Genomic DNA, 27,846 nt, shown 5'->3' with positions numbered 1-27,846 from the left:
CATCCACGTCCTTACTTGGCCTAGACTTTTCACTCAAAACCCATGGATTGTCCTAAATTATCCTCTTTCCCCAGTTGCTTCAGGGTCCTCTGACCCTTCAGAGCTAGAGCCTCCTTTTCCATACCATATTTAGCCCCAGGAACGAAGGAAGAAATTTCTTGGAAGGACCTGCTTGGCCCATGCTAGCTACTGGAGAGTGACCTCTGACTCTCCCACCCCCGAGGTCTGGCCTTAACACCCTGCCTCCCCACACACTTGGGACAAGTGTAAAAATCTCTGTTCAACTGGTGTTCCCAAAAACCATCTTCCCTCTTCACTAGGGCCTTTCTCACTGAGTCCTGCCTGGTAGGTGGTTAACATCATACAGCCTCAATGAAGACAAGTTTCCTCGCTCCATTGGTACCCCAGGGGTGCATGATCTCATCTCCCAGATTTCATCTTCTCATCTGCCTGACTTGTAATTAGCAGCTTCTCCCTAACCACCCATTTAAGAAATTAATAACACAACTTCCATCAACAAATACAGAGTGATCCTGCCTGCTGCTGAATGGGCCCCATGGACAGAGCCCTGGGCTTCAACTAATCCTCATTAGTTCTGTAAGGGGACAATGAATAATGCTCCCTTCATCACATCTGGTCCCAAATCCATCTCCAAAGAGAACTCAGCTCCCCCAAGTCCCAGAGTACTATCTTGGCTCAGAAAGCCCAGGCCTTGGTCGACAGAACACTCAGGTTGCCTGATGTGAGCCAGCACCTGGGGGGCTGACCTCCTACTGATGTGGCCCTGACAGAGGAGGTGAGGGATTCTGAATTTGAAGAAGTATGAGCCTTGAATTCAGGGGAATCTTGTTCCTCCTCTAGATTTCTTCTAAATCATCATTTTTGAAAATATTAACCATGTGCAATCAGTTTGGTTTTAAATTTTCTTCGGTGCATTCCTGAGGAAAGAATTGTTTCTGTTTGGGATCATAGAACATAGTCACAATAATTGAGAAGCATTCTGTTGAGACTTTGGTATGTCATTGCCATTTATTCTGGCTTTGGGTTCATGACTGAATTCAAGCCCCAGAGTGTGTGACTAAACTCTGTGTAAAGAACCTGAAAAAATAAAAGCACCTCACAAAGAAAAACAGGGCAGTAACAGGACTGACAGCCTCACAACAGATGCCCTAGCAAAAGCATTTGCCTTCTCAAACATCCCCCTTCCCCTCAAGATCCATGATTTTTGGTGCAACTATTGCTCTGTGAGCACACTTGCTTATTTCATTCTCTCTGGGTTTTGTTCTTTTTTTGTCTTGTTTTTATTGACTTCCATCCATTCACTTACCCTTCAGACACTGGATTTAATATCTCAGCTGTTTGTTTATTTCAGCCAGGGGCTGTTTCCCATCTAGCCCAGTTTCTTTACCTTTGAATGCACAGGCCCCCTTATAAAAAACCTGAGTATCTCACATTTATTCTAACTCTCCCTCTGAGGCTTTCAGCCCAAATTATCCTGGGCTGGGTGAGCATCAGGCTAATAAGAACAACAAACACTTACATGGCATTTACAATGTACCAGGCGCTGTTCCACGTGCCTTACATAAAAGAGCTCCTTCAGTCCTCACAACCACAGGGACTATTATAACCCCATTTACAGATAATAAAACCAAGCAAGAGAGGTTGAATGAATTGCCCTCTGTCATAGTAACACAGTTGGGATTTAAACAAGGGGGATTCTGACCCTAACACCACACTATGTCTCCCAGTACCTATGACTGCTCCCACCCAGAAAACTCCCACAAAGTTTCCTTATTGTAATATGTATGAATAATTATGAATAAAATAGCCCAGTGATCATTTGATTTCAGTTTTGTTTTCCAAATGTAAAATTGTGTTCCAATATTAACTACTGCCCCTGCACTTAGACTGGATGAAAGTCATCGTTAGGCTCTCCTGGGCTCCTTGTCAGTCCAAGCACTTGTTTTTAAAAGTCATGGTAGAATTCTGGCCCTTCTGTGATTGAGTACTCTGATGCCAGTGCTGGGCAAAGGCGAGGAGGAGCTTCCCAGCTGGCACTGTCCAGTGTTGGAATGTGAAGGAGGCCAGCTCTAGAGATGGTTCTTACCACTGGGGCGGTGAGCCTGCGTCTCAAGAGGATGTGGCAGGTGAATGTCAATACAATGGCTATGGTAGATGCAATGGAGGCCAGGGCTGAGTTTCCACTTTGAACAAATCCAGCTTTTTGCAGTAATTTCCTTTCCCTCTTCCTTATATCTGTAAATAGAAAATGGTCCATGATGGACTTATTTTGCAGCACTAAGAAATGCATCTATCCTTGGGGCACCTGGGTGGCTCAGTCAGTTAAGCATCCGACTCTTGATTTGGGCTCAAAACATGATCTCATGGTTTGTGGGCTTGAGTCCTATGTCAAACTCTGCTGACAGTGTGGAGCCTACTTGGGATTCTCTCTCTCCTTCTCTCTTTGCCCCTCCCCACTAGTGCTATCTCTTTCTCTTCTCCTTCTCTCTTCTCTCTCTCTCTCTCTCAAATAAATAAATAAACATTAAAAAAGAAGGAGAAGAAATGTATTTACCTTTGCCTGATCCTCCTGCAAGTGAGTGTTAAGGACTCTGGTAGTGAAGTTTAAATTAGAGTAAGCACAGAAAGCTCTGGGAACAAACTGGAAGCTTAGTGTCTGTCAGCTGCCATATTGGATGGTGTCTGAGGTCTCTTGCAATCCTGAATCTGTGTCAGGATTCATACACTTGGATGCCTACAGATGCCAGGCAAGTAATGTAAATGAAGGGAGTGGACATAGAGTAAGACCAGAAGGAGGGTGTGGAATGTGGCAAAATGGGGATCACATGCCTCAGTGAAAGGGGCAGCCACCTCTCAGTGCAGAGCATCCAGGGTCACCAGATCTTCAACTGTTCTAAAGTCTGGGATCTGGAATTTTGTGGGACACGTTTCCACATTTTGTGGGACACGTTGGGAACTAACTGAAAGTTTTAAATAAAAAGCACATGTGCCAGCCTGAAGGCTGCCAGATTGGGGCTCCTGTCTTGTATCCCAGGAACATCTACAAAAGCCCAAGAGCATTTCTCCCTTTCATAAGTCCAGTTGGGGTCCATGCCTCTGCACTGCTCACAAATTAAATTCAAGCCTCCTTCTCCTGGTGTTTAAAGTTATTTACTCTAATTCCAGACTCTTCTGCAAAAACCCTTTCACACTAGCAACATGACACCATTGCCATTCTTACTGAGTGCTCTTCTGAACATTGCACAGTGTTCTCATAGATCACGCTCATCACCATGTGAAAAAAGAGGCTATTATGCTCTCTGGAAGGACAGGAAAGTCATAGCAGGTTAAGTAACTTGCCTTTTAAGTAGTCAAGGCAGAGTTGGAAACCAGTTCTACTGCAATCCAAAACTCTGGTGTCCATATGCCCTTTACCTCTAGAATACGCAGACACCTCCTTTTCCCCAAGCACACCCTTGCATATCCTTCTCTAGGCCTTTGCTCCTACTGGGGGTCTTCCCCAGCTCTGTTTGTGTCTGAATCCTTGCTATTCTTCAAGGCCTTTCTAAAAAATGCCACTTCCACCATGACACTTTTCCTGATCTCTCCAACCTGATATGCTCACCCCTTCACCCCCTGGAGCTTCTCTCCATTTCCCTTATGGCCTTTTCCCGATTTTAACCTATAGTTAATCCATGTTCACTAATTCAACAAATTTTAACCTGATGTCTACTGTAGGACAGGTGCTGTGCTTGGTGTTGGAAAGTATAGGAGTAAACAGCGTTTTAGCTCTCTTTCAGTAGGGAGACAGACAATAAAGAAATAAACAAATTCTATCATTACAAATTTGTTGGGTGATATGAAATAAATGAACAGGATAAAGTGAATTAAAGGAACTGGTAGGGAATGAACTTGCTTAGGACTGTGGTCAAGAAGGCATCTTTGATCAGTGACATCGAGAGAAGGCACAAAGTCAACATGAACATCCATCACGAGAGCATTTCAGGCAGAGGAAACAGTAACTGCAAAGATCATGAGGCATGAATGAAGATAGGAGGTTCACAGGGCTCACACGAGTTATCAAGGGTTAGGATAAGATGTGATGAGCTGATAGAGGTCATCAGGGGCCAGATCACATTGGATCTAATAGGCCATTTAAAGGAATTTGATTTAAATCAAAAGTCCTAAATTGGAATAATCTAAGTGTAATAAGAAGCCACTAAATATTTTTAGCAGGGAAGGGCAGGATCTGATTGACATTTTTAAAAGGTCACACTGGCTTCTGAGAACATAATGGATTTCAGGGGGAAGGAGAAAAGAAAGTGTTGCATCTAAAACTTCTTTCCATAGTCCAGAAGGGAGAGAATATTGGTTTGCACTAGAGTGACAATGGAATGAAGAGAAGCAGACAGATTCCAGATATATTCTAAAGGTAGAGCCAACAAACTTATAGCTATTATTGAGCTTAGTTAGCTCAAACTCCCATCATCTTAAAAGCAGGGACTCTTTCTAATCCTTTTGTTCATCTCCCATGACCTTGTACATAGTAGGAAGTTCGTGAATATTTATTGAATTAAACTGACTCGGGTTAAATTGAGTCAAATTAAATTGAACGAAGTCAAATGGAATCAAATGGAATCAAATCATTTTACTACAGTGAGTTTAATGTGTGAGGAAGTGTGTCTGGGTCTTCAAGGAAGTTCGCATAGGGCTGCCAGCATCCCAACCTGCGACACTTCCTTTGGCAAGCTCAGAAGCAAGTTTTCTAAAGCCACTCCTTAAAACACGGATATACAGCTTCAGGCCCAATTACATGCTGGTCTAAAAGTGTAATTGTAGATCCAGAGAGTCAATTGTAACAGTGGTTCAGATCATTAACCGGCCAACCACCTGAGTCTATGTCAGCAATTATGTAAATGTTCCTGCAATTAGATTTGCATTTATATTTGATTGAAATGGTTTTAATATCATCTTTTTTAAAAAAGCTATATATGTATCCTCTTATCTGTGGAAAGAATATCGAGTCAGGGGGTCATTCAATCATGATGAAGTTGCTGCAGGCAAGGAGCTATATATGTAAGTGTGAGTATGTGTGTGTGTGTGTGTGTGTGTAGACATCTTCTAAGTTGAGGAAATAGCTTGAGGTAGCTCTTCCTCTCTTCATAATGTTTTAGTGTATTATTTTTGTAAGAGGTAACTGGTCAGTATCAGCATCCACATGTCTTTTTAAAGGCTAAACCATATGTCATTCACCTGCTACGTCCTTGGGCTCACCAGAACAGAAGCCTGGGTCTATTAAAATCTTTGTAATCCCTTAAAAAGCCTGAAAAGCAGCTTAGAGGGGCCCCACATCCCCCCTTCTGGAATTCCTGGCCCCCAGAACCTTAAGAACTCCTTAGAAGAGTACATTCTACAGGGTAAGTGGTTCTTCAAGACCTGCGCATCCTACCTTGAATGGTATTGGTAAAAGATTTCTCCCAGGCATACATTTTAATCAGCTTGATGCAAGTCAGAAACTCATTCATTGTCTGAACTCGCTTGTCTGTCACTGAAATTGCTGATCTTCGAAAAGCTGAATTGAGCTTAGCCATAAACATCTGAAATCAAGGTACAAAGTGTTCAGAGAGAATTGCTGAGTTGCAGTTGGCCTAAAAATCCAGAGATTGGAGTATAAGTGCCAGGGAAAGTTCTAAGGGAAACTGGACTGAGATTCTCAGTCATCCTTGCCTTGAGTTGTGGTAGCTGATGTGGACCAGGGGACACCACTGGGGATCAGGCAAGTGATATAAACACAGGAATTGCTAGTATGCAAAGAGAGTGCTGGAGACTATGACAAACTGAAAGCCATGCCTCCCTCCCCCAGCACATTCAAATTCAAGTTCTTAAAAAAAAAATGCAATATGCCAACAAAAGAAAGCACATCTGTAGGCACAAAATGGGGACACAGGCTTCAGGTCCACACCCTGGAAATAAAGCCTTCTATCCAATTGAGTGAGAACATGTGTGCACAATACAAGCATACAACAGTTTATAGTTGCAAAGACCTGTCATTACCTGGATGGGGATGAATATGATGTACACAGATATCCCAATGAGAGCTGTGGGCCCCAGAATGAAAAAGGCATACACTGCACAAACAGCCATTAGGATCGGGATGGTGGCTGGCAAGGGACAAAAGAAGGCAGCTTCAAACAAGGAATAACTATCACTTGATAGTATATTGAGCACCTGGAAAGAAAGCACAAAGGTTCAGCTTTGGAAGTGTCACCCAAACATTTCCTCAACTGAAGGCTTTCAGAATGGTTGAGGTGTCTGAGTAGAGAAGAAAAACTGCCTTAAATGGAGAGGGGTGTTGCCAGGGGACCAACATGATAAGTTTTGTGGTTCCATTCTGATCTGATCTTGGAGAGGCTGATCTTTAGGACAGAGAGTCCCAGTGAAGAGTAATATTGCCCTCTAAAAGCATACTGGAGAAATGGCTAGCTGCCTAACCTTTATCTATCTCTCCTTCTTCCTGCTTTATTCAGAGCAGTAGCATGCCCAGCTAAAAGACTACATTTTTCAGCCTCCTTTGTGGAAAGAATGTGGCCATGTGACTGTGTAACACATGTCAAATGGGAGTTTGGGAATTAATTCTTAAAGGGAAGCAATTCAACTTAGAGGACATATATCTTTGCTCTTCTCTCCCTCCTCTTACCAGCTATCTGAAACATGGTTGGGATGACTGGACCTCCAAAATCCATCTTGAACCATTATGAGAGCCATGTGCTAGGATAGTGACAAAGAAAGATAAGAAGATACAGAAGTCCCCATACCAGCCCTGAATTGGTCTGGTCCAGACTCCTTTTGAGAGTGAAATAAATTCATCTTGCTTAATCTACTGTTATTTTGGATTTTCTTGTTCTATGCAGCTGAGTTCATCATAAGATGCTTTAGACATACTGAAAGAGCAACTGTAAGAAAGAAGCAAGTCCCTTACCTCATGCCACCTGGGATTCCCTTGACTAAGAAAATTTTATTGTGTAAATGCTAAGAATCTTAACACTAAGATTCAAGGGCTTGAGAATATATAAGTTCTGAAGTCCAGTAAGTGTAGTCTTTATTATGACTTTGACACCCTAAATACTATACAATCAGAATTATTGGATCCATTGTTCATTCATTTTCTTTAAATGCCTGTGACGTGTTCCTTACTGCCTCAGTGTCCTCACTAACAATCAAAGGGATTGGGTAAGGTGATCCCGAAACCCTACCTCAACTCGAAAAGGGAAGAATTTCCAAATTCTCCAGCTTGAATGGAGCCCTCCCTTCATTGAATTCCTCTCATGTTTTGAGTCTTCCTCACTTCACTTAGCAGGGATATGGAATATAATGGGCAGGACATTGGAAAAATAGAAGGAAGTCATATGCATTATCCAGGAAGTACATCTCACTCAGAGTCAGGATTTAGGATTTCGTTTTCTAAAATTAAACTCTGGACCAGCTTACCTCTCCAACAGAGATGTGTGCCAGCGTCTTGAAGGACACCAGGTTTTCAAAAACCAGGGTGGAGATGGCCACCTTCAACCGGATTGCTGTGCGGTAATTTATGGCCCAGGCAAGGGCCCAAAAGAGCACTTTGGTAAACTCAGTAGCAAAAAGGGCTATGCACAGGCCAATGCCAACCCAGACATTCCTAGAAATGCTCTCAGTCTGTTGGAGGATTTGGTGAATGAGAACCGTCTGTAAAATAGCACAATGGAGAGAGGAGAGGGCCGCTGGAGGTTGAGGTTGGTATGGGAAGCCTCAGATAATGTCAGCAAACTGATTTTATGAGGCAAACTTTTTAATTAATTTCAGTGGTTGCTGCTGTGCTTGACAAGGATTAGCTTTATGAAAATTTTCCCCAAGGAGCTCAAAGATAATGACAATGTACTAAACCCACCAGCTCATAGAGAAAGTAGCTAATGACATTCTTTGTCAGTCTGGGGACCTGTTTGACAAGGCAGAAGAAGGGCCACCCTCACTCACCGGCCCTATGGCTGCCATGATAATGCACAGGATGTTGGCCACAATATCCATCAAAACACGCGTCCTTTGGAATTTCCAGACCACTCGGCCCAGAGAGGCTTTCTCAGGACCCACCCTTTCCACCTCTTCATCCCAAAGGATTCGAAATCTGTGATGAAAGAACAGGAAGGAGGAAAGGGACTTACATTTCCACTTGTTGTTTGAAGCTACTTCGATGGACAAACCTCGCAAAGGTGCTCAGCACAACCCTCATCCCTGGCAGTGGTGGCTCCACACAAGCAACAGTGACTCTCCTTTCTTCTTTTTCCAGGGCAGATGGGATACAGGAGGGGCAGGGGGCAAAGCCTTGGCACAAGCACAGGCTGGTATCTAACACTTGGGCACTTTCCAGGCCTTCATTTCCTGCTCCTAGTGCCCATCTCTGGCACAACACCAGTTCTGATAAAAGAAAGAAGAAAGAAAGAAAGAAAGAAAGAAAGAAAGAAAGAAAGAAAGAAAGAAAGAAAGGAAGAGGCACAGAGGAAAGACAAGAATAATCTTCCCTAGGACAGGGAGGAGTTTGTCCATCTCAGAGATCTGAAAGAAAGGCAATGAGACAGGAGTGTGCTGAAGGAGAAGGACTGACATGATACTGGGAGGCGAGGCAGAACCAAACCCCGTGGGACCCGTAGTTCTGAGAAAGGAGTTTAGGTTTCTTTTCAAGAGCAAAGGAAGGCTTTGCAGGTTTTTAAGCCCTAGTGATAAGATATTTTACACATCTAAAAGATCATTCTGGTAGCTGTGAGACTACTGGATAATAGGGAGGAGCAAAGGATAAAGCAGGGGACCACAGCAGGAGACTGTGACATCCCGGGAGAAGTGGCCTGGATTTAAGAAAAGTGGATTTTGGGAAAGATGAACAGAGACAACATAATGCACTGATGAACTAGATGTGGAAGAAAAGGGAAGGAGGATTAAGGATCCCAACTTTCTGACTTGATCAACTGTGTGAATGGAGTTTGTTGAGAAGAGGAAAAGAGGAAGAAGAGAAGAGCATCATCAGGTTGGGGCCCTGGATCAAGAACACAGCTTTAGACTGTAATCATCAAGACAGTATGGTACTGGCACAAGAACAGACATTCAGATCAATAGAACAGAATAGAGAACCCAGAAATGGACCCACAAACGTATGGCCAACTAATCTTTGACAAAGCAGGAAATATCCAATGGAATAAACACAATCTCTTCAGCAAGTGGTGCTGGGAAAACTGAACAGCGACATGCAGAAGAACAAACCTGGACCACTTTCTTACACCATACACAGAAAAATAAACTCAAATGGATGAAAGACCTCAATGTAAGACAGGAAGCCATCAAAATTCTCGAGGAGAAAGCAGGCTAAAACCTCTTTGATCTTGGCCGCAGCAACTTCTTACTCAACACATCTCCGGAGGCGAGGGAAACAAAAGCAAAAATGAACTATTGGGACCTCATCAAAATAAAAAGCTTCCACAGGGAAGGAAACAATCAGCAAAACTAAAAGGCAACTGACAGAATGGGAGAAGATATTTGCAAATGACATATCAGATAAAGGGTTAGTATCCAAAATCTATAAAGAACTTGCCAAACTCAACACCCAAAAAAAACAAATAATCCAGTGAAGAAATGGGCAAAAGACATGAATAGACACTTCTCCAAAGAAGACATCCAGATGGCCAACCGACACATGAAAAAATGCTCCACATCACTCATCATCAGGGAAATACAAATCAAAACCACAATGAGATACCACCTTACACCTATCAGAATGGCTAACATTAACAACTCAGGCAACAACAGATGTTGGTGAGGAGGCAGAGAAAGAGGATCTCTTTTGCATTGCTGGTGGGAATGCAAGCTGGTGTAGCCATTCTGGAAAACAGTATGGAGGGTTCCTCAAAAAGTTAAAAATAGAACTACCCTATGACCCAGCAATTGCACTACTAGGTATTTATCCAAGGGATACAGGTGTGCTGTTTTGAAGGGGCACATGCACCCCAATGTTTATAGCAGCACTATCAACAATAGCCAAAGTATGGAAAGAGCCCAAATGTCCATCGATGGATTAATGGATAAAGAAGATGTGGTACATATATACAATGGAGCATTACTCAGCAATCAAAAACAATGAAACCTTGCCATTTGCAACTATGTAAACAGAACTAGAGGGTATTATGCTAAGCAAAATTAGTCAGACAAAAGAAAGACTTCACTCATATAAGGACTTTAAGACACAGAACAGATGAACATAAGGGAAGGGAAGCAAAAATAATATAAAAACAGGGAGGGGGACAAAACATAAGAGACCCTTAAATATGGAGAACAAGCTGAGGGTTATTGGGGGGGGAGATGGGAGGCACGATGGGCTAAATGGGTAAGAGCATTAAGAAATCTACTCCTGAAATCATTGTTGCACTATATGCTAACGAATTTGGATGTAAATTAAAAAACAAAATTAAAAAAAATAAAAATAAATTTTAAAAAAGAACACAGCTTTAGATATAAGATGCTTGTGAGTCATCCAAGTGCAGCTGTCCAATTGGATGCGGGGCATATGAATTCAGAGTCTGGAAGAGATGCATGGATTGAAGTAGCCTGTTGTTAATGTTGCATATGGTGTTGTCTTTGAAGTGGGTAAGTTCACCTAGGAACAGGCATAGAATGGAAGAGAAGAGGATCCAAATTGATGCTGGGTAGATGGAAGGAAACATTAAAAACAGACAGGAAGTACTGTCCAGAGAAATAGGAGGAAAATCCAATACTACACAGGCACTGGTCCAGTCCAGCCCTTTCTCTCTGAGCTCACTAGCAATTTGCTTTGGAGTGTAGATTTTGGGAAACTTCCATTGAATTAAATGTATACAACACATAGATGAGGGAAAGCACAATTGTAGAAACAATTGCAAGACCATGATTAAAGCTCCTATCCCTGTGAGCACACACTTCAGGCAATGCCTTGCACTTTACCCCCTGTGGCCAAAGATAAGAAGACTCCCAGAAGAAACAAGTGCAGAAGAAGGCTTTGAGAATTTTTCCATTAAGACATTATGATTCATAGCAACATTAAAGGTCAGTGCAGATGGTAGAAAGAATTAATGTCTTTATACTTATGCTGACATAGAAAAGTGTTTGTAAATGCTTACTAAAAACAGCAAAGCTGTTAAATATTATATAGTGTGCTTCACTGTGTTTAAAGAAAAAACCCATGACATGTAAGTAGGGGGAATAAGAAGAGGTACTGATCAGCAGATCAGTGCACAGAGTGTGCTTAATCAGAGTAGAAAAAATTTTGGATACATCAACAACAACATTTAACAATGCTGACCTCTGGGGAGCAGAGTTGGAGTATGGTGGGGATACTTCCACTTCTTAAATGTTTGTTGCTTTAACATTTTTAGAATGAATATTAATTAGGTAGAATCAATGAAAGTTACATTTTTTGCAAGTCAAAACTGTCAAATATTGGTGGCTTCATTTGGTTCAACCTAAACATATTTTGCAATATAAAAGCTCAATAACGATTTTTTAATGTTTATTTATTTTTGAGATAGAGAGAGACAGAGCATGAGCAGGGGAGGAGCAAAGAGTGAGGGAGACAGAATCCAAGCAGGCTCCAGGCTACAATGTCAGCACAGAGCCTGATGTAGGGCTTGAACTCACAAACTGTGAGATCATGACCTGAGCTGAAGTTGGACGCTCAACTGACTGAGCCACCCAAGTGCCCCAAAATCCCAAAAATGATTTTTAAAGCAAAATGCAATGCCTAGAGCTGCCTGCAGCAGCAGCCCAGGTGGGTCTGGCCAGCTTAGTGTGAAGTGAAATTCTGGTCACCCTCATCCTGCTGTAGTGCTCCTACAATTCACCAACAACCCAGCCAGCATGGTCCTGAGCCTCAGGCTGTAGCTCTCAATCAATCCTTTTTACACACCAAATCTCCCCAATTCTTGCCTCCCCAAATAAGTTGAGTCAGCCCAATCCTGCTTTACAGAGCAGCCACTGAGGAGGGCCACCAGTGACCTGGAGGTGTCCATTTCCACACCCAGGAAATGGGTGCACACAAAGGGCTCCTCATAGGGTGAGCTCCTCTCCTGAGGTAACCCAAGTGAATCCTCGTACCTTTTGGCATTGATGTCTGATGAGTCATATGGTGACATCGGGGGCAGGGTGTCCGCAGTCAGTGTATGCTTATAGCCCCTAACCATCACTGGTGTAAGCCAGGAAAATGTAGCGAAGGAGAGCAGTCCTGCATCATCCACAGGGTTGGGTGCCAGCCTAAGACAAATGAGACACTCTGCATTCCAGGGCATAGTTGCCATTTTCCTGAGTCCCTGACTTGAGTTCTTAACTATAGTAATAACCACAGCCACACTTAGAATCCATGATTACCACCCATTACCCTTTGAGCAGTGGTATATACTGGAACCAGTCCTAAATTATCTTAAGGACAAAGGTAATAACTATTTGAAACTCATAATTTCCTAATTATTTTACTAGATTTTACTAGTATCTATGCTGTTTAGATCATGTAAATCTATTTTATCTGTATGGTAGAAATACCACATAACAGTGTGATACTGCACATCCCTTCCCAACTTTGCATTCAGCAGCATCACATTGGCTTGAAATTGCCAATGGTAGGAGTATTCACACCATAAAAATCAATAAATGCTACAAACCCAGGGAATTTTTTTAGTGAGCCAGTGTTGAACATTTATCAATTTTCAAGCCTCATGACCATGAGAAAGAGGGTACCTGATCCATTTGTCATGAGGAAATTAAGGCCTATAAGCTGATTATCAGAAGTCAGGTGCATGTCTTGTGCTCTCAGGAAGATGGGGAAGGTGCAGAATAGGACATGCCACCATGTCGGGGGGAGGCTACCTAAACAGACAAATGCTGGAGGCAAATTCTGGATTTATTGTGATGATGGAATGAATTAATACATTTAAAATGTTATGGATACATAAATATTAGCTAGTAGGTAAAAGAGGATGGGAGAGAGGAAAGAGAGGAGGAGAAAAAAGAAATGGAAAGGAACAGGAGGAAAAGGAGAGCAAAGAAAAAGAAAGAGAAGGAGGAGAAAGAACAAACATTAGAGGAAAAGAGAAGAAAAGAAAGAAGAGGAAGAGGAAATAAAGGAGGAAAAAACTAGTGTTTGCCCTTGAGAAGTTAGCCATCTAAGACAGAACAAAGTCAGAGACATAAAGTAGTATCTACTGGTTACTGAATGTTTAGTATATTCTGGACCCTGCAACAGCTCTATATTTGTAGCAGATGCTGTCAGGATGTCCTGGGTCACAGCCTCTTGTCACATGTACCCCTGATCTCAGCTATAGGGGACAGTGTCATGCAAGCTAAGGCTCAAGCTGACAGTGTCCCATCTCAAATGCAAGCTGTGTCTCATTTCACCACCTGTTTCAGTGCCTTCTCAGAAGCATAAGTGCAGCTCAAAATTGCAGGGGGTTGATGCCCCCAGGGACAAATCTTAACTAATGGAGTATAGGAACCCCTGGATAAATGCACTCCCTCATCCTTCGGGTGGAAAATTGTGCACTTTCTCAGGAGGATGTAGTAGAATCCAGTCCCCATTCCTACAGCAGTGACACTGATGACACCTGTTGTCATTCCCTGCCTCACTTCCCCTAAATATTCCCTCCTGCTCCCATGATCACCTCCTAAATGAGCTACCTGCATCCAAATTCTTGACTCAGGCTCTGCTTTTGGAGAACCCAAGCTAAGATATTATTAACAAGGTAATATGTACCCAGCATGTAATTAAATTTCCTAAAATATGGCTTTTATGATACAGTCTTGCATTACCTTGTATAATTTTACAACAAATAAGTGGGAGTGCAGAAGGTGAGTATAATGATCCCATTTCATAGACAAGAACATCATGGCATAAAGAAGTTAAAGTGCTTGGAGGAGAGGAGACAAGATGGCAGAACAGCTGGAAGTTTTTTGTGCATCTTGCATCCATGAAATACAGCCAAACCAACACTAAACCTCCTGCACACCTAGAAAACTGATCTGAAGATTAACACAACAATCTGCACAACCTGAACCACAGAACTCAGTAGGTACTCACGCAGAGAGGTAAACTAGGGGAGAGAGAAGCTGTGGAGGGCAGGGAGCCACTTTTGCATGCAGAGAGAGGATGGAGATGGGGGAGAGTACAGGAAAAGCACCCCCCCCAAAGCAGCTGGAGAGAAAGTGAAAAAGTGTAAACAGCCACAGGGACTGAACCAAAAAGGGAGAAAGGAGAAAGGAGAGGGTTTAAATTCCATTAAGACTCTATAAACAGGGGGAGCACAGAGTCTGAAACTCCACAGCTCAATATCTGGCAGTGCTCTGGTGGGAAGGGTGAATCTCCAGGAGTCCAGAGGTCTTAGGGCCACATGGGGATAGTTGGTTCCCCTGCTGAGAGGACACCTGGTAGAGGCCGTGTGGGTCCCTCAAAGGCAAGGTCCCAGTGAACCTGGGAGAACAACCACATTTGCTGGTGCTGGAACAAGGTCGTTAAGGGTGAAGGCTGGTGCCAGATGTGTGTTGTGATTTTCCATAATCCCTGAAACGCTGCTGCTAAACTATCTCACAAACTTTTTCTGGGGCAGTCTGGCATCCGGCCGCAGTCTCTGGGCATCAGCAGCAGCACGGTCCCGCAAACATTCCTGGGTGTGGCTGGCACCTGGCCATTGCTCGGTGAGACCCTTCCACAGAGGGGCAGAATGGGTCAAATCTGCAGTCCCTCAGAAGTAAGGGATCTGGAAAAACAGCCACATCTGAGACAAAACTCAGGAGGGAGGTGCAGCCTGGGGCTTGGTCACAGACTGTGTAAAAGCAGGGAGTGGATGGAAGCCAAAGACAAAGGACAGGTGCATGATTGCTGATCGGGGAGAACAGAGTTCTGATACTAGAGACTGGGTAGCTGGGTGATGCCATTTTCACCACTCCCGTGCATGTGCATACACACCTACAAGCGCCACAACAATCCACCCCAGTAAGCTAAACAGCACCGTCTGGTGGAGAACGGAGCCGTTACACCAAGCCCCGCCCAACTGGGCCAACGTTGCTCTTCAGGAACACAAGTCTCTCCACACGCTTAGTTTGTGGACTATAAAGCGCTTCATAGTTTGACTTCTAGGGGAAAATGAAGTAATTTCAGTCATATTTCAGTTTGTTCACTGATACATCTATTCAATTTTCTTTCTTTTTTTTTTCCTTTTTTCTCTTTTTTTTGTCTCTTTTCTTTTTCTTGAATACAGAAAGAGGAAAAAACTCATTTTTATTTTCAATTTTTATTAAAAATACTTTTCAACTTTTTTACTATATTTTTACTTTTGTGTGATTTTTTTTCAAATTCTATTTTACTTCCATCATTTCATTTTAGTCTACTTCCGTGTATTCATTTTTTTCAGATTTTGAAATGATTTCCTTTTTGTTCTTTCTTTCCCCTTTTTTCTCTAATCTATCAAGCCACTTTGAACACTCAGACCAAAACACACCTAGGATCTAGCATCATTTATTCGATTTGTGTGTGTGTGAGTTTGTTTATTTGTTTTTAATTTTTTTAATTTTAATGTTTTTTAAATTTTAATTTTTTACCTCATTAATTCCTTTTCTCCCTTCAAAATGATGAAACGAAGGTATTCACCCCAAAAGAAAGAGCACAAAGAAACGACACCCAGGGACTTAACCAACACAGATACAAGATGTCTGAACCAGAATTTAGAATCATGATAATAAGAATACTAGCTGGAGTCAGAAATAGATTAGACTCCCTTTCTGCAGAGATAAAAGAAGTAAAAAATAGCCAGAATGAAATTAAAAATGTTATAACTGAGCTACAATCTCGAATGGATGCCATGATCGCAAGGATGGATGAGCCAGAACAGAGAATCAGCGATATACGAGACAAACTTATGGAGAATAATAAAGCAGGAAAAAAGAGAGAGATTAAGGCAAGAGCATGATTTAAGAATTAGAGAAATCAGTGACTCATTAAAAAGGACCATCAGAATCATAGGGGCCCCAGAAGAAGAAGAGAGAGAAGCAGGGGTAAAAGGGTTGTGTGAGCAAATCATGGCAGAAAATTTTCCTAACCTGGGAAAAGACACAGACATCAAAATCCAGGAAGCACAGAGGACTCCCATTAGATTCAACAAAAGCCAACCATCAACAAGCCATATCATAGTCAAATTCACAAAATACTAAGGCAAGGAGAGAATCATGAAAGCATCAAGGGACAAAAAGTCCTTTACCTACAAGAGAAGACAAATCAGGTTTGCAGCAGACCTACCCATAGAAACCTGGCAGGCCAGAAAGGAGTGGCAGGATATATTCAATGTGCTGACTCAGAAAAATATGCAACCGAGAATTCTTTATCCAGCAAGGCTGTCATTCAAAATAGAAGGAGAGATAAAGTTTCCCAGACAAACAAAAATTAAAGGAGTTTGTGACCACTTAACCAGCCCTGCAAGAAATTTTAAGGGGGACTCTCTGAAGGGAGAAAAGATGAAAAAAAATACAACAAATAAATAAAGACCAAAAGCAACAAAGACTAGCAAGCACCAGAGAACACCACCAGAAACTCCAACTCTACAAGCAACATAATGGCAATAAATTCATATCTTTCAGTACTCACTCTAAATGTCAATGGACTAAATGCTCCAAGCAAAAGGCATAGGGTAACAGAATGGATAAGAAAAGAAGATCCATCTATATGCTGTTTACAAGAGACCCACTTTAGACCTAAGGACACCTTCAGATTGAAAGTAAGGAGATGGAGAACCATCTATCATGCTAATGGTAAACAAAAGAAAGCCAGAGTAGCCATACTTATATCAGACAATCTAGACATTAAAATAAAGACTGCATCAAGAGATGAAGAAGGGCATTATATCATAATTAAGGGGTCTATCCACCAAGAAGACCTAACAGCTGTAAACATTTATGCACCAAATGTGAAAGCACCCAAATATATAAATCAATTAATCACAAACATAAAGAAACTCATTGATAGTAACACCATAATAGTAGAGGACTTCAACACCCCACTCACAGCAATGGACAGGGAAACAATGGCTTTGAGTGGCACACAGGACCAGATGGACTTAACAGATACATTCAGAACATTTCATCCTAAAGCAGCAGAATATACATTCTTCTCCAGTGCACATGGAACATTCTTCAGAATAGACCACATACTGGGACATAAATCAGCCCTCAACAAGTACAAAAAGATCGAGATCATACCATGCATATTTTCAGACCACAATGCTATGAAACACGAAATCAACCACAAGAAAAAATTTAGAAATATAACAAATACTTGGAGACTAAAGAACATCCTACTCAAGAATGAATGGGCTAACCAAGAAGTTAAAGAGGAAATTAAAAAGTACATGGAAGTCAATGAAAATGATAACACCACAAGCCAAAACCTCTGGGATTCAGCAAAGGCAGTCATAAGAGGAAAGTATATAGCAATCCGGGCCTTCTTAAAGAAGGAAGAAAGGTATCAGATACACAACCTAACCTTATGTCTTAAAGAGCTGGAAACAGCAGCAAATAAAACCCAAAACCAGAAAAAGACACGAGATAATAAAGATTAGAGCAGAAATTTATGCTATCGAAACCAAAAAAAAACCAGTAAAACAGATCAATGAAACCAGAAGCTTGTTCTTTGAAAGAATTAACAAAATTGATAAACTACTAGCCAGTTTGATCAAAAAGAAAAAGTAAAGGACCCAAATAAATAAAATTAAGCATGAAACAGGAGATATCACAACCAACACAGCAGAAATAAAAACAATAATAAGAGAATATTATGAGCAATTATACACCAATAAAATGGGCAATCAGGAAGAAATGGACAAATTCCTAGAAACATATACACTACTAAAACTGAAACAGGAAGAAATAGAAATTTTGAACAGTCCCATAACCAGTAAAGAAATCGAATTAGTAATAAAAAAATCTCCCCCAAAACAAGTCCAGGGCCAGATGGCTTTCCAGGGGAATTCTACCAAACATTTAAGGAAGAGTTAATACCTATTCTCTTGAAGCTGTTCTTAAAATATAAATGGAAGGAAAGTTCCAAACTTTCTATGAAGCCAGCATTACCTTGATTCCAAAACCAGACAGAGACCCCACTAAAAGGGAGAACTATAGACCAATTTCCCTGATGAACATGGATGCAAAAATCCTCAACAAGATATTAGCCAACCAGATCCAACATTACATTAAAAAAATTATTCACCACGACCAAGTGGGATTTATACCTGGGATGCAGGGCTTATTCAATATCCATGAAACAACCAATGTGATTCACCACATCAGTAAAAGAAAGGACAAGAACCATATGATCCTCTCAATAGATGCAGAGAAAGCATTTGACAAAATATAACATCCTTTCTTGATAAAAACCCTCAAGAATGTAGGGATAGAAGGAGCATACTTCAAGATCATAAAAGCCATATATGAAAGACCCACTGCTAACATCATCCTCAAAGGGGAAAAACTGACAGCTTTCCCCTTAAGGTCAGGAAAAGACAGAGATGTCCACTCTCACCACTGTTATTCAACATAGTATTGGAAGTCTTAGCCTCTGCAATCAGTCAACACAAAGAAATAAAAGGGATCCAGATTGGCCAGGAGGGAGTCAAACTTTGACTCTTCATAGACGACATGATAATCTACATAGAAAACCCAAAAGATTCCACCAAAAAACTGCAAGAACTGATTCATGAATTCAGCAAGGTGGCAGGATATAAAATCAATGCACAGAAATCGGTTGCATTCCTATACACCAACAAAGAAGCAACAGAAAGAAAAATCAAGGAATCAATCCCATTTACAATGGCACCAAAAACCATAAAATACCTAGGAATAAATCTAACCAAAGAGATGAAAAATGTGTACACTGAAAACTATACAAGATTATGAAAGAAATTGAAGAAGACACACAAAAATGGAAAAAGAGTCCATGTTCCTGGAAAGGAAGAGCAAATATTGTTAAAATGTTGATACTACCCAAAGAAATCTACATATTCAATGCAATCCCTATCAAAATAACACCAGCCTTCTTCACGGAGCTGGAACAAATAATCCTAAAATTTGTATGGAACCAGAAAAGACCCTGAATAGCCCAAGCAATCTTGAAAAAGAAAACTAAAGCAGGAGGCATCACAATCCTGGACTTCAAGCTATACTACAAAGCTGTAATCATCAACACAGTATGGTACTGGCACAAGAACAGACACTCAGATCAATAGAACAGAATAGAGAACCCAGAAATGGACCCACAAACGTATGGCCAACTAATCTTTGACAAAGCAGGAAATATCCAATGGAATAAACACAATCTCTTCAGCAAGTGGTGCTGGGAAAACTGAACAGCGACATGCAGAAGAACAAACCTGGACCACTTTCTTACACCATACACAGAAAAATAAACTCAAATGGATGAAAGACCTCAATGTAAGACAGGAAGCCATCAAAATTCTCGAGGAGAAAGCAGGCTAAAACCTCTTTGATCTTGGCCGCAGCAACTTCTTACTCAACACATCTCCGGAGGCGAGGGAAACAAAAGCAAAAATGAACTATTGGGACCTCATCAAAATAAAAAGCTTCCACAGGGAAGGAAACAATCAGCAAAACTAAAAGGCAACTGACAGAATGGGAGAAGATATTTGCAAATGACATATCAGATAAAGGGTTAGTATCCAAAATCTATAAAGAACTTGCCAAACTCAACACCCAAAAAAACCAAATAATCCAGTGAAGAAATGGGCAAAAGACATGAATAGACACTTCTCCAAAGAAGACATCCAGATGGCCAACCGACACATGAAAAAATGCTCCACATCACTCATCATCAGGGAAATACAAATCAAAACCACAATGAGATACCACCTTACACCTATCAGAATGGCTAACATTAACAACTCAGGCAACAACAGATGTTGGCGAGGATGCAGAGAAAGAGGATCTCTTTTGCATGCTGGTGGGAATGTAAGCTTGGTGTAGCCATTCTGGAAAACAGTATGGAGGGTTCCTCAAAAAGTTAAAAATAGAACTACCCTATGACCCAGCAATTACACTACTAGGTATTTATCCAAGGGATACAGGTGTGCTGTTTCGAAGGGGCACATGCACCCCAATGTTTATAGCAGCACTATCAACAATAGCCAAAGTATGGAAAGAGCCCAAATGTCCATCGATGGATTAATGGATAAAGAAGATGTGGTACATATATACAATGGAGCATTACTCAGCAATCAAAAAGAATGAAACCTTGCCATTTACAACTACGTAAATGGAACTAGAGGGTATTATGCTAAGCGAAATTAGTCAGACAAGAGAAAGACTTCACTCATATGAGGACTTTAAGACACAGAAGAGATGAACATAAGGGAAGGGAAGCAAAAATAATATAAAAACAGGGAGGGGAAAAAAACATAAGAGACTCTTAAATATGGAGAACAGAGGGTTGCTGGAGGGGATGGGGGGGGATGGGCTAAATGGGTAGGGGACATTAGGGAATCTACTCCTGAAATCACTGTTGCACTATATGCTAACTAATTTGGATGCAAATTAAAAAAATAAAATTAAAAAAAAAGTTAAAGTGCTCATCCAAACTCTTACAGTGGTACAGCATGAATTCAAACCCACTGCTTGCTAACTCCAAGGTCCTATCTCTCTCTTAAGCAGCAGCCCACATTGCCTGTTCACAAAGCAATTATAAACTTAACCAGAACAGTGGGTAGTTAGCACTTTCCTGCCTGGGACTAATTATGGTAACCTATTCCCTCAGCTTTCAACATTTACCTCTCCTTTTAGATGGCTCTAGGTGATTCCTTGGTGCAGAGATTCTAGGAGAGAGCAGTGCCGTGTCACCTCACTATAGAGATGCCACTTGGCCTTCTACTCTTCAGAGGACAGGACACAGGGCCCTTTCTATGTAGAAGAGGCAGCATTTAAAATATTATGATTAATATAATAATAGCATATCATATAATGTTATAGTTATGAGTGTGAGCTTAAAAGTCAGCCTGCATATGTTACTATCCTGCAGTTCACAATGGACCCAATTCTCTCTCCATCTGTATAACAGCCCCTTGTAATGTGAACTTGCAGCTGCTTCCACCAGTAAGTTTAGTCTATTTATCCACACCTTGAATCTGAGCTGACTTGTGACTTAATTTGGCCAATAGAATGCTATGAAAAAAATGGTATGCCAATTCTGAGCCTGAGTCCCAAGAAATGCTATACTTTTCAACTCATCCTTTTGGCAGGCTACTGTACTATTAAGTGATCAAGCCCAGGCTACCCTGCTGGAGGTTGATAGCCCATGTGACTCACTTGCCCCAATTGCCCCATTGTCAGCCAACTGACTCTGTGAAGCACAGCCACCTTGCTGTTCAGGATATTTGTAAGTAAATTTAATCAAAACAAGATGAATCACCCAGCCAAGTTCAGCCTAGGTTGCTGGCCCGCCCATAAAATTGTAAGCTAATTAAATGGCAATTGTTTTAGACTTTTAAGTGTTAGCAGTCAGAAAGTTTGTGTGTTACAAAGAAAAAGCTAACTGATGAACTTTCTGCAAATTACTTAACTTCTCTGTGCCTCACTTTTTCACCCATCAGATAAAATAACAATACCTCCATGGTGGTTGTGAAGAGTGAAAGAGGCCATGTTTATAAAGTACTTGAACAGGTCCCAGCACATTGAAAGCTCTCCTTAAACATTGGCTATTGTCTCCCTCTCACCAAAGAACAAAAGGAGTAAGGAAGTAGTGGATGGATGGATGGATGCATGGATGGATGGATGGATGGATGCATGGATGCATGGATGGATAACAAAAGAACAAGCATATAGAGCAGCAGCATGGGGGAACAGGACAAGTGCCTACTCTCTTGATGGGCTAGAAACTACCCTGGCCCTCCAAACCTTCTCCTGGCTTACCTTGCATAGGGTCTCACTGGGATCATGGTCTTTAGGCTGGGATCATATCTTTCTATAAAGGATCTTCGCTGGCCTCGCCGATCCAGATCTGAGATAAAGTAGGGGCCTTCACCCACCATCCTGATGGAAGCCTGGAGCCCTGAGATGTTGGCCTAGGGACGCTTTCACTCTGCAACAGAGATGAGGAAGGTCACTGAGAAATGAGAACACTCTGGAATGGGACTAGGCAGTCCCTGTGCCACTCATACTCTACCCAGAAAAGCTTCTTTGCTCTAAACCCTCAGACTTATTTTCACCAGTTAGATTTCTATATTTATGGGGTAGATGAGGGTGGGGGGTATTAAGGTGTGGCCAGAAACCCTGCCACATCTCTCAACTCCACTCTGAGATTTCCTTATTAGCAAGGACATTCATTGCCTCTTCTTTCCCATTTTAGATTGACTGGGAGCAGAAAGCCTATTGTGGATTGTCTGTTGGGAGCCAGTCTGTGGCCAACACTGAATCCCAGACCAGCAAAAAAGCTCCAGTAAGGTGGGTTTGCTGTCACACAAATTTTGTTTCACACAAACTAAATTTTGTCACACACACACCTCTTTTTCTTCCTGCTTCTCTCAGATACCTAGGAACTTATGTAACCACATTGCCCCATACTCAAGGGCTAGAGACTTTCAATGAGATCACCCCTCAGGACCAGGCACATCTGGACAAGCCCACATTCCCCCCACTTCTGGAGGCACTGCCTCTAAAAAAACCCAACAATGTAGGTGGAGAGAACACCTTTTGGAGTGTCTGCCCAGGCCATAAACCAACCACCCCATTTACCAATCACCTAAACCTAATGGGTAGAGAAAAATCCCTGAAGGTTTTCCTATTCCTAGTTTCAGTTCTTTCCTGAGACCCAGCTCTATTCTTTCCCTAGGGTTCCATAACTTCTCCCTCCCTATATGTTGGGGATGAATTCTCCCTTTTTTCCCAAACTATCTTGAGTTGGTTTCTGTCACTTGCAACCAGAGGCCTCACTATTATATATACATGGGGGTCCTAGTCCCATGAATTTTCTCAGGAAGTTTTCATCTCTAGAAACATCAAATAAACCAATTCCCATCAAGGTTTTAATGGCTGATAAACCAATGACAAAGCTGGAAGTGTTCTTGGATTCAATCTTTTACAAACTTTTCATTGTATAAAAGAAGAAACAGAGGCCCAAAGAAGGGAAGGGACTTCCTCAAGAGTATATGTAGTAGTGACACTAGTATCATGGCTGAATAAGATATCCTTTGTTCGTGTCTCCCCTGCTCCTAACAACAATTTGGTGTCTATCTACAAGCAAAAGTGCCCTTCTGGGAGCTGTGGGATCCAGCACCATATGCCAAGAAACACAGGAGTCTTGCCCTGCCATGTATCAGATAATGGAAGTACAGACCTTGGTCTTGGCTGTGTGCCCTGAAGTGGCCCCTGACCTGGCTCCAAACCCTCTTGGCCATGGTCCAGGAGCCCCTGGAAGATATCACTTGAGACAATCACTATTGACAAGAGAACCTTTGGGGAAGTTCAGGTTCCCAGTGGAGAATCTCCAACATACTATCGGAGCAAATAGTTTGGATGAATTGGAGAGGGGAAGAGGAATAGTTTGACTTTATTCACATCACCCATCCCCAAGGCAGCACAGCTTAGGGCCAAAAGACATCTTTTCAGCCCATGATTTCTCTCGCAGGGTAAAGTGAGAGCTGGCTTCCAAAGCTGGCATCCAGCTGTGCAGGATGCTGACAAAGAAGCCCATTTCTCTCTCACCGCATTCAGAGGACTAAATTTTGATCTACATGATAAGGGCAAGAAAAGGCTAGGAGAGAGGCAAGTAGGACTCTTGGAGGGAATTAAAGGAACATGAATCCTATTAACTGCATTAGAGACTAAATTAAGAAGCCTGATATGAGTTGCTGGGGATACCTCACTCACACATGCCTCCAACTGGTTCACAGGCACCCTCAGCATTCTACATGCCTCACCTACACACACACCCATCCTGTGGCCAGTTCCCTGTGCATGCTGCCAATGGCAGCAGTGAAAGGAAGCTTTGACAGACAACTAGTGAGTATGCACAGAAAACCACACCAAATTTATGGGCTAGGGAGAGACCACAAACTTGCACTTTTGGGAAAACAAAAGGGGAGGCTGTCAGCACCCAACCTGATGCTTTGCAAGATTGAAAGAAAGCATATAGGCTTAAGAATTCTGCCACAAGAAAGAGCAAGAACATGGATCAGGTGTACCCACAGAAGGTCTGAGAAAGCTCTAGATTCCCTAGCAAGGATCATGGAAGGTATTTATCTCCCAACGGCAGTAAGTAAAGATTGGAGGAGGTAATTGATATTTCAAATGTGAAAACAGCAATGCAAAACTTCAAGGAACATAAAAAATCACGGAAACATGACACCACCAAAGGACAACAATAATCTTTCAGTGACTGATCCCAAAGATATGTATATCTGCAATTAACCCAATAAAGAATTGACAACAGCTGTCTTAAGGAAATTCAATGAGTTATAAGAAAACACAGAAAAACAATTCAGATGAATCAGGAAAACAATACATGAACAAAATGGGAAGTTTAAAAAAAAAGAGGGAAATTATTTTTTTCATGTTTATTTTTGAAAGAGAGACAGACAGAGTGCAAGCTGGGGAGGGACAGAGAGAGAGGGAGACACAGAATCTGAAGCAGCCTCCAGGCTCTAAGCTGTCAGCACAGAGTCTGACATGGGGCTCAAACTCACAAACCCTGAGATCATGACCTGAGCCAAAGTCAGATGCTTAACTGATTGAGCCACCAGGGCACCCCAAAAAGAGACAGAAATTATTAAAAGAACCAAACAGAAATTATGAAAGTGAATACAGTAAATAAAATGAAAAGTGTAATAGAGAGTATGAACAACAGAAAGAATCTATAAGTTAGAAGACAAGAACTTTGAAATTTTCCAGTCAGAGGAGAACAAAGAAAGAAGAATTTAAAAAGAGTGAAGAAAGCTTATGTGATCTATGGAATACCATCGAAAGAAATAATTTCAAGTTGTTAGAGTTTCAGGAAAAAAAGAGGAAGAATGAGGCAGAAGACTTATTTAAAGAAATAATGGCTTAGAACTTCCCAAATCTAGGTAGAGATTTGAATAGCCAAGTTCATGAAGCTCATAGGTCACCAAAGAAACTCAAACTCAAAGAGATAATTTCTAACACACATTAGAATAAAATTTTCACAGATCAAACAGCAGCAAGAGAAAAGAAACTTCTAACTTACGAGGGAACCCCATGAAGGCTATTAGTGATTTCTCAGCAGAAACCTTACAGGCCAAGAGAGTGGGATGATGTATTCAAAGTTCCAGGGGAAAAAAAACAAAAACAAAAACAAAAAACTACCAACTAAGAATATTCTAACCAGCAAACTATCATTCAGAAATGAAAGTGAGATAATGACTTTCCCAGGCAAACAAAAGCTGAGGGAGTTTATCACCACTAGACCTGCCTTAACAAGAAATACTGAAATAAATTCTTCAAGCTGAAATTAAAGGACACTAATTAGTAACATTAAAATATGTAACACACTGACACTAATTAGTAACATGAAAATATGCAACAATGTAAGTATACAGTCAAATTCAGAATACTCTAATACTGTATTATGGTAGTGTGTTAACAATTCTAATATAAAGGTTAAAAGACAATAATTTTTAATAAGTAAACAATATAAAAAGACAAGTTGCAACACCAGAAGCATAAAAGGGGGAGAGTAAAGCGTAGAGTTTTTGTATGCGATCAAAATTAAGTTGTTGTTAACATAAAATAGACCATCATATCTATAAATTTCTTTATGTAAGCCTTAAGGTAACCACAAAACCTACAGCAGATTCAATAAAGAGAAGGGAATCAAAGCATACCACTATGAAAATCGTCAATTCACAATGGAAAGCAGCAAAAGAAGAAGAAAGGAATGGGGGACCTACAAAACAGCCAGAAACAATAAGATGGCATTAATAAATCCTTACCTATCAATAAACATGTGAAATGCAAAGAGATTAAATCCTTCAATAAAAAGGCATAGAGTGGCTGGCTGAATGAAAAAAATAAGACCCAACTACATGCTACCTACAACAGACTCACTTCAGCTTTAAAGATACACATAGTCTCAAAGTGAAGGGATGGAAACATGCAAGTGGAAACCAAAAGACAGCAGGGGTAGCTATACTTATATCAAACAAAATGGATTCTAAGAAAAAAAACCATAACAAGAGACAAAATCACTACACAATGATAAAAGGATCAAGTAATCAAGAATATATAACAATCATAGATGATAGATAGATAGATAGATAGATAGATAGATAGATAGATAGATGATAGATAAATTATAGTCATCTTTTAATGGTGGAGCACCTAAATATATTAAACAAACACTAATAATAAAATATTAGTAGGTGACTTTAATACTCCATTTTCAACATTAGCTATATCATCCAGGCATAAAATCAATAAGGAAACACTAGAGTTGAGCTACACTTTAGACCAAGTGGGCCTAACAAACATATACAGAAAATTCTATCCAGAAACAGTAGAACATGTGTTCTTCTTCTCAAGAACACATGCAACATTCTCCAGGATAGATCATGATAGGTTACAAAACAAAGCTTAGCAAATTTAAGAATATTGAAATCATACCAAGTATTTTTTCTGACCACAATGGTATGAAACTAGAAATCAATAACAAAAAAAGATGGGAAGTTCACAAATATGTGTATATTACACAACATATTTCTGACCAGACAATGAGTCAAAGAAGAAATCAAAAGGAAAATTTTAAAAATATCTTGAAATAAATAAAAGTGGAAACATGACATACCAAATTTGTGGGATGCAGTAAAAGTAGTCCCCAAATGGAAGTTTATAATGATAAATGCCTACATTAAGAAAAATAAAAGGTTTCAAGTAAATAACCTAAATTTACACTTCAATGAACCAAAAAATGAAGAACAAACCAAGCCCAAAGTTAGCAGAGGAAAATAAAACAAAGAACAGAAATAAATGAACTAGAGACTAGAAAAATAGTATAAAAGATCAATGAAACTACAACTGGTTTTTTTTTTTTGAAAAAATAAACAACTGACAAATCTTTAGCTAGACTAAGAGAAAAAAGAGAAGACTCATAAAATTAGAAAGAGTAGACATTGCAACTGATACCACAGAGATATAAATGATCATAAGAGGCTACTAGAACAAATGTACATCAACAAATTGGATAACCTAGAAGAAATTGATAAATTCCTAGAAACACACAACTCACCAAGACTTAATGAAGAAATAGAAAATCTGAACAGACCAATACAATAAGAAGATTGAACTAGTAATCAAAACTATCCCCAAAAAAGAAAATCCCAGACCAAATTGTTTCCCCAGCGAATTCTACAAAACATTTACACAAGAATTAATGCCAAAGCTTCTCAAACTCTTCCAAAAAATTGAAGAGGAGGAAATATCCCCAAACTCATTTTATGAGACAAGCATAATCCTGATAGCAAAGCCAGATAAAGACATAACAAGAAAACTACAGGCCAATACCCTAATGAATATAGATGCAAGTATTCTCAACAAAATATTAGCAAACTGAATCCAACAACACATTAAGAAATCATATACCATGATCAAGTAGAATTTATCCCTGGGATGCAAGGACACTTCAACATATGCAAATCAACAAATATGATGCACTTCATTCCTAGAATAAAAGATACAAATCATATGATCATCTCAATAAATACAGAGAAATGATACATCTAATACATTAAGATACATCTTAAGAGATACAGA

At 40.6% G+C, this 27,846-nt stretch overlaps 1 protein-coding gene across 6 annotated transcripts in view; it reads right to left on the bottom strand.

The window, feature by feature from the left end:
- Positions 1-27,846, bottom strand: part of ABCC12 (ATP binding cassette subfamily C member 12) — a 93,792-nt gene that overhangs the window by 52,492 nt on the left and 13,454 nt on the right. For 4 of the 6 annotated variants that reach the window (XR_008293584.1, XM_027044470.2, XM_015084036.3 and 1 more), the window contains exons 2-8: positions 21,997-22,165; positions 12,145-12,300; positions 8,011-8,158; positions 7,489-7,722; positions 6,055-6,228; positions 5,450-5,597; positions 2,108-2,256 (exon numbers count right to left, since the gene is read on the bottom strand). Coding sequence is in view for 5 of the 6 variants with exons in the window: in XM_027044470.2 (XP_026900271.1) it covers positions 2,108-2,256; positions 5,450-5,597; positions 6,055-6,228; positions 7,489-7,722; positions 8,011-8,158; positions 12,145-12,300; positions 21,997-22,115 (1,128 nt within the window). In the remaining variant the exon portion in view is untranslated. The remainder of the gene's footprint in view (positions 1-2,107; positions 2,257-5,449; positions 5,598-6,054; positions 6,229-7,488; positions 7,723-8,010; positions 8,159-12,144; positions 12,301-21,996; positions 22,166-27,846) is intronic. The other 2 variants (XM_053210362.1, XM_027044471.2) reach the window with 2 other exon arrangements.

The sequence above is a fragment of the Acinonyx jubatus genome, chromosome E2, assembly GCF_027475565.1.
Source record: "Acinonyx jubatus isolate Ajub_Pintada_27869175 chromosome E2, VMU_Ajub_asm_v1.0, whole genome shotgun sequence".
In the NCBI taxonomy this organism is placed as follows: domain Eukaryota; kingdom Metazoa; phylum Chordata; class Mammalia; order Carnivora; family Felidae; genus Acinonyx; species Acinonyx jubatus.
The sequence above is the reverse complement of the archived record's forward strand: the minus strand, read 5'-3'. Positions and strand labels throughout refer to the sequence as shown.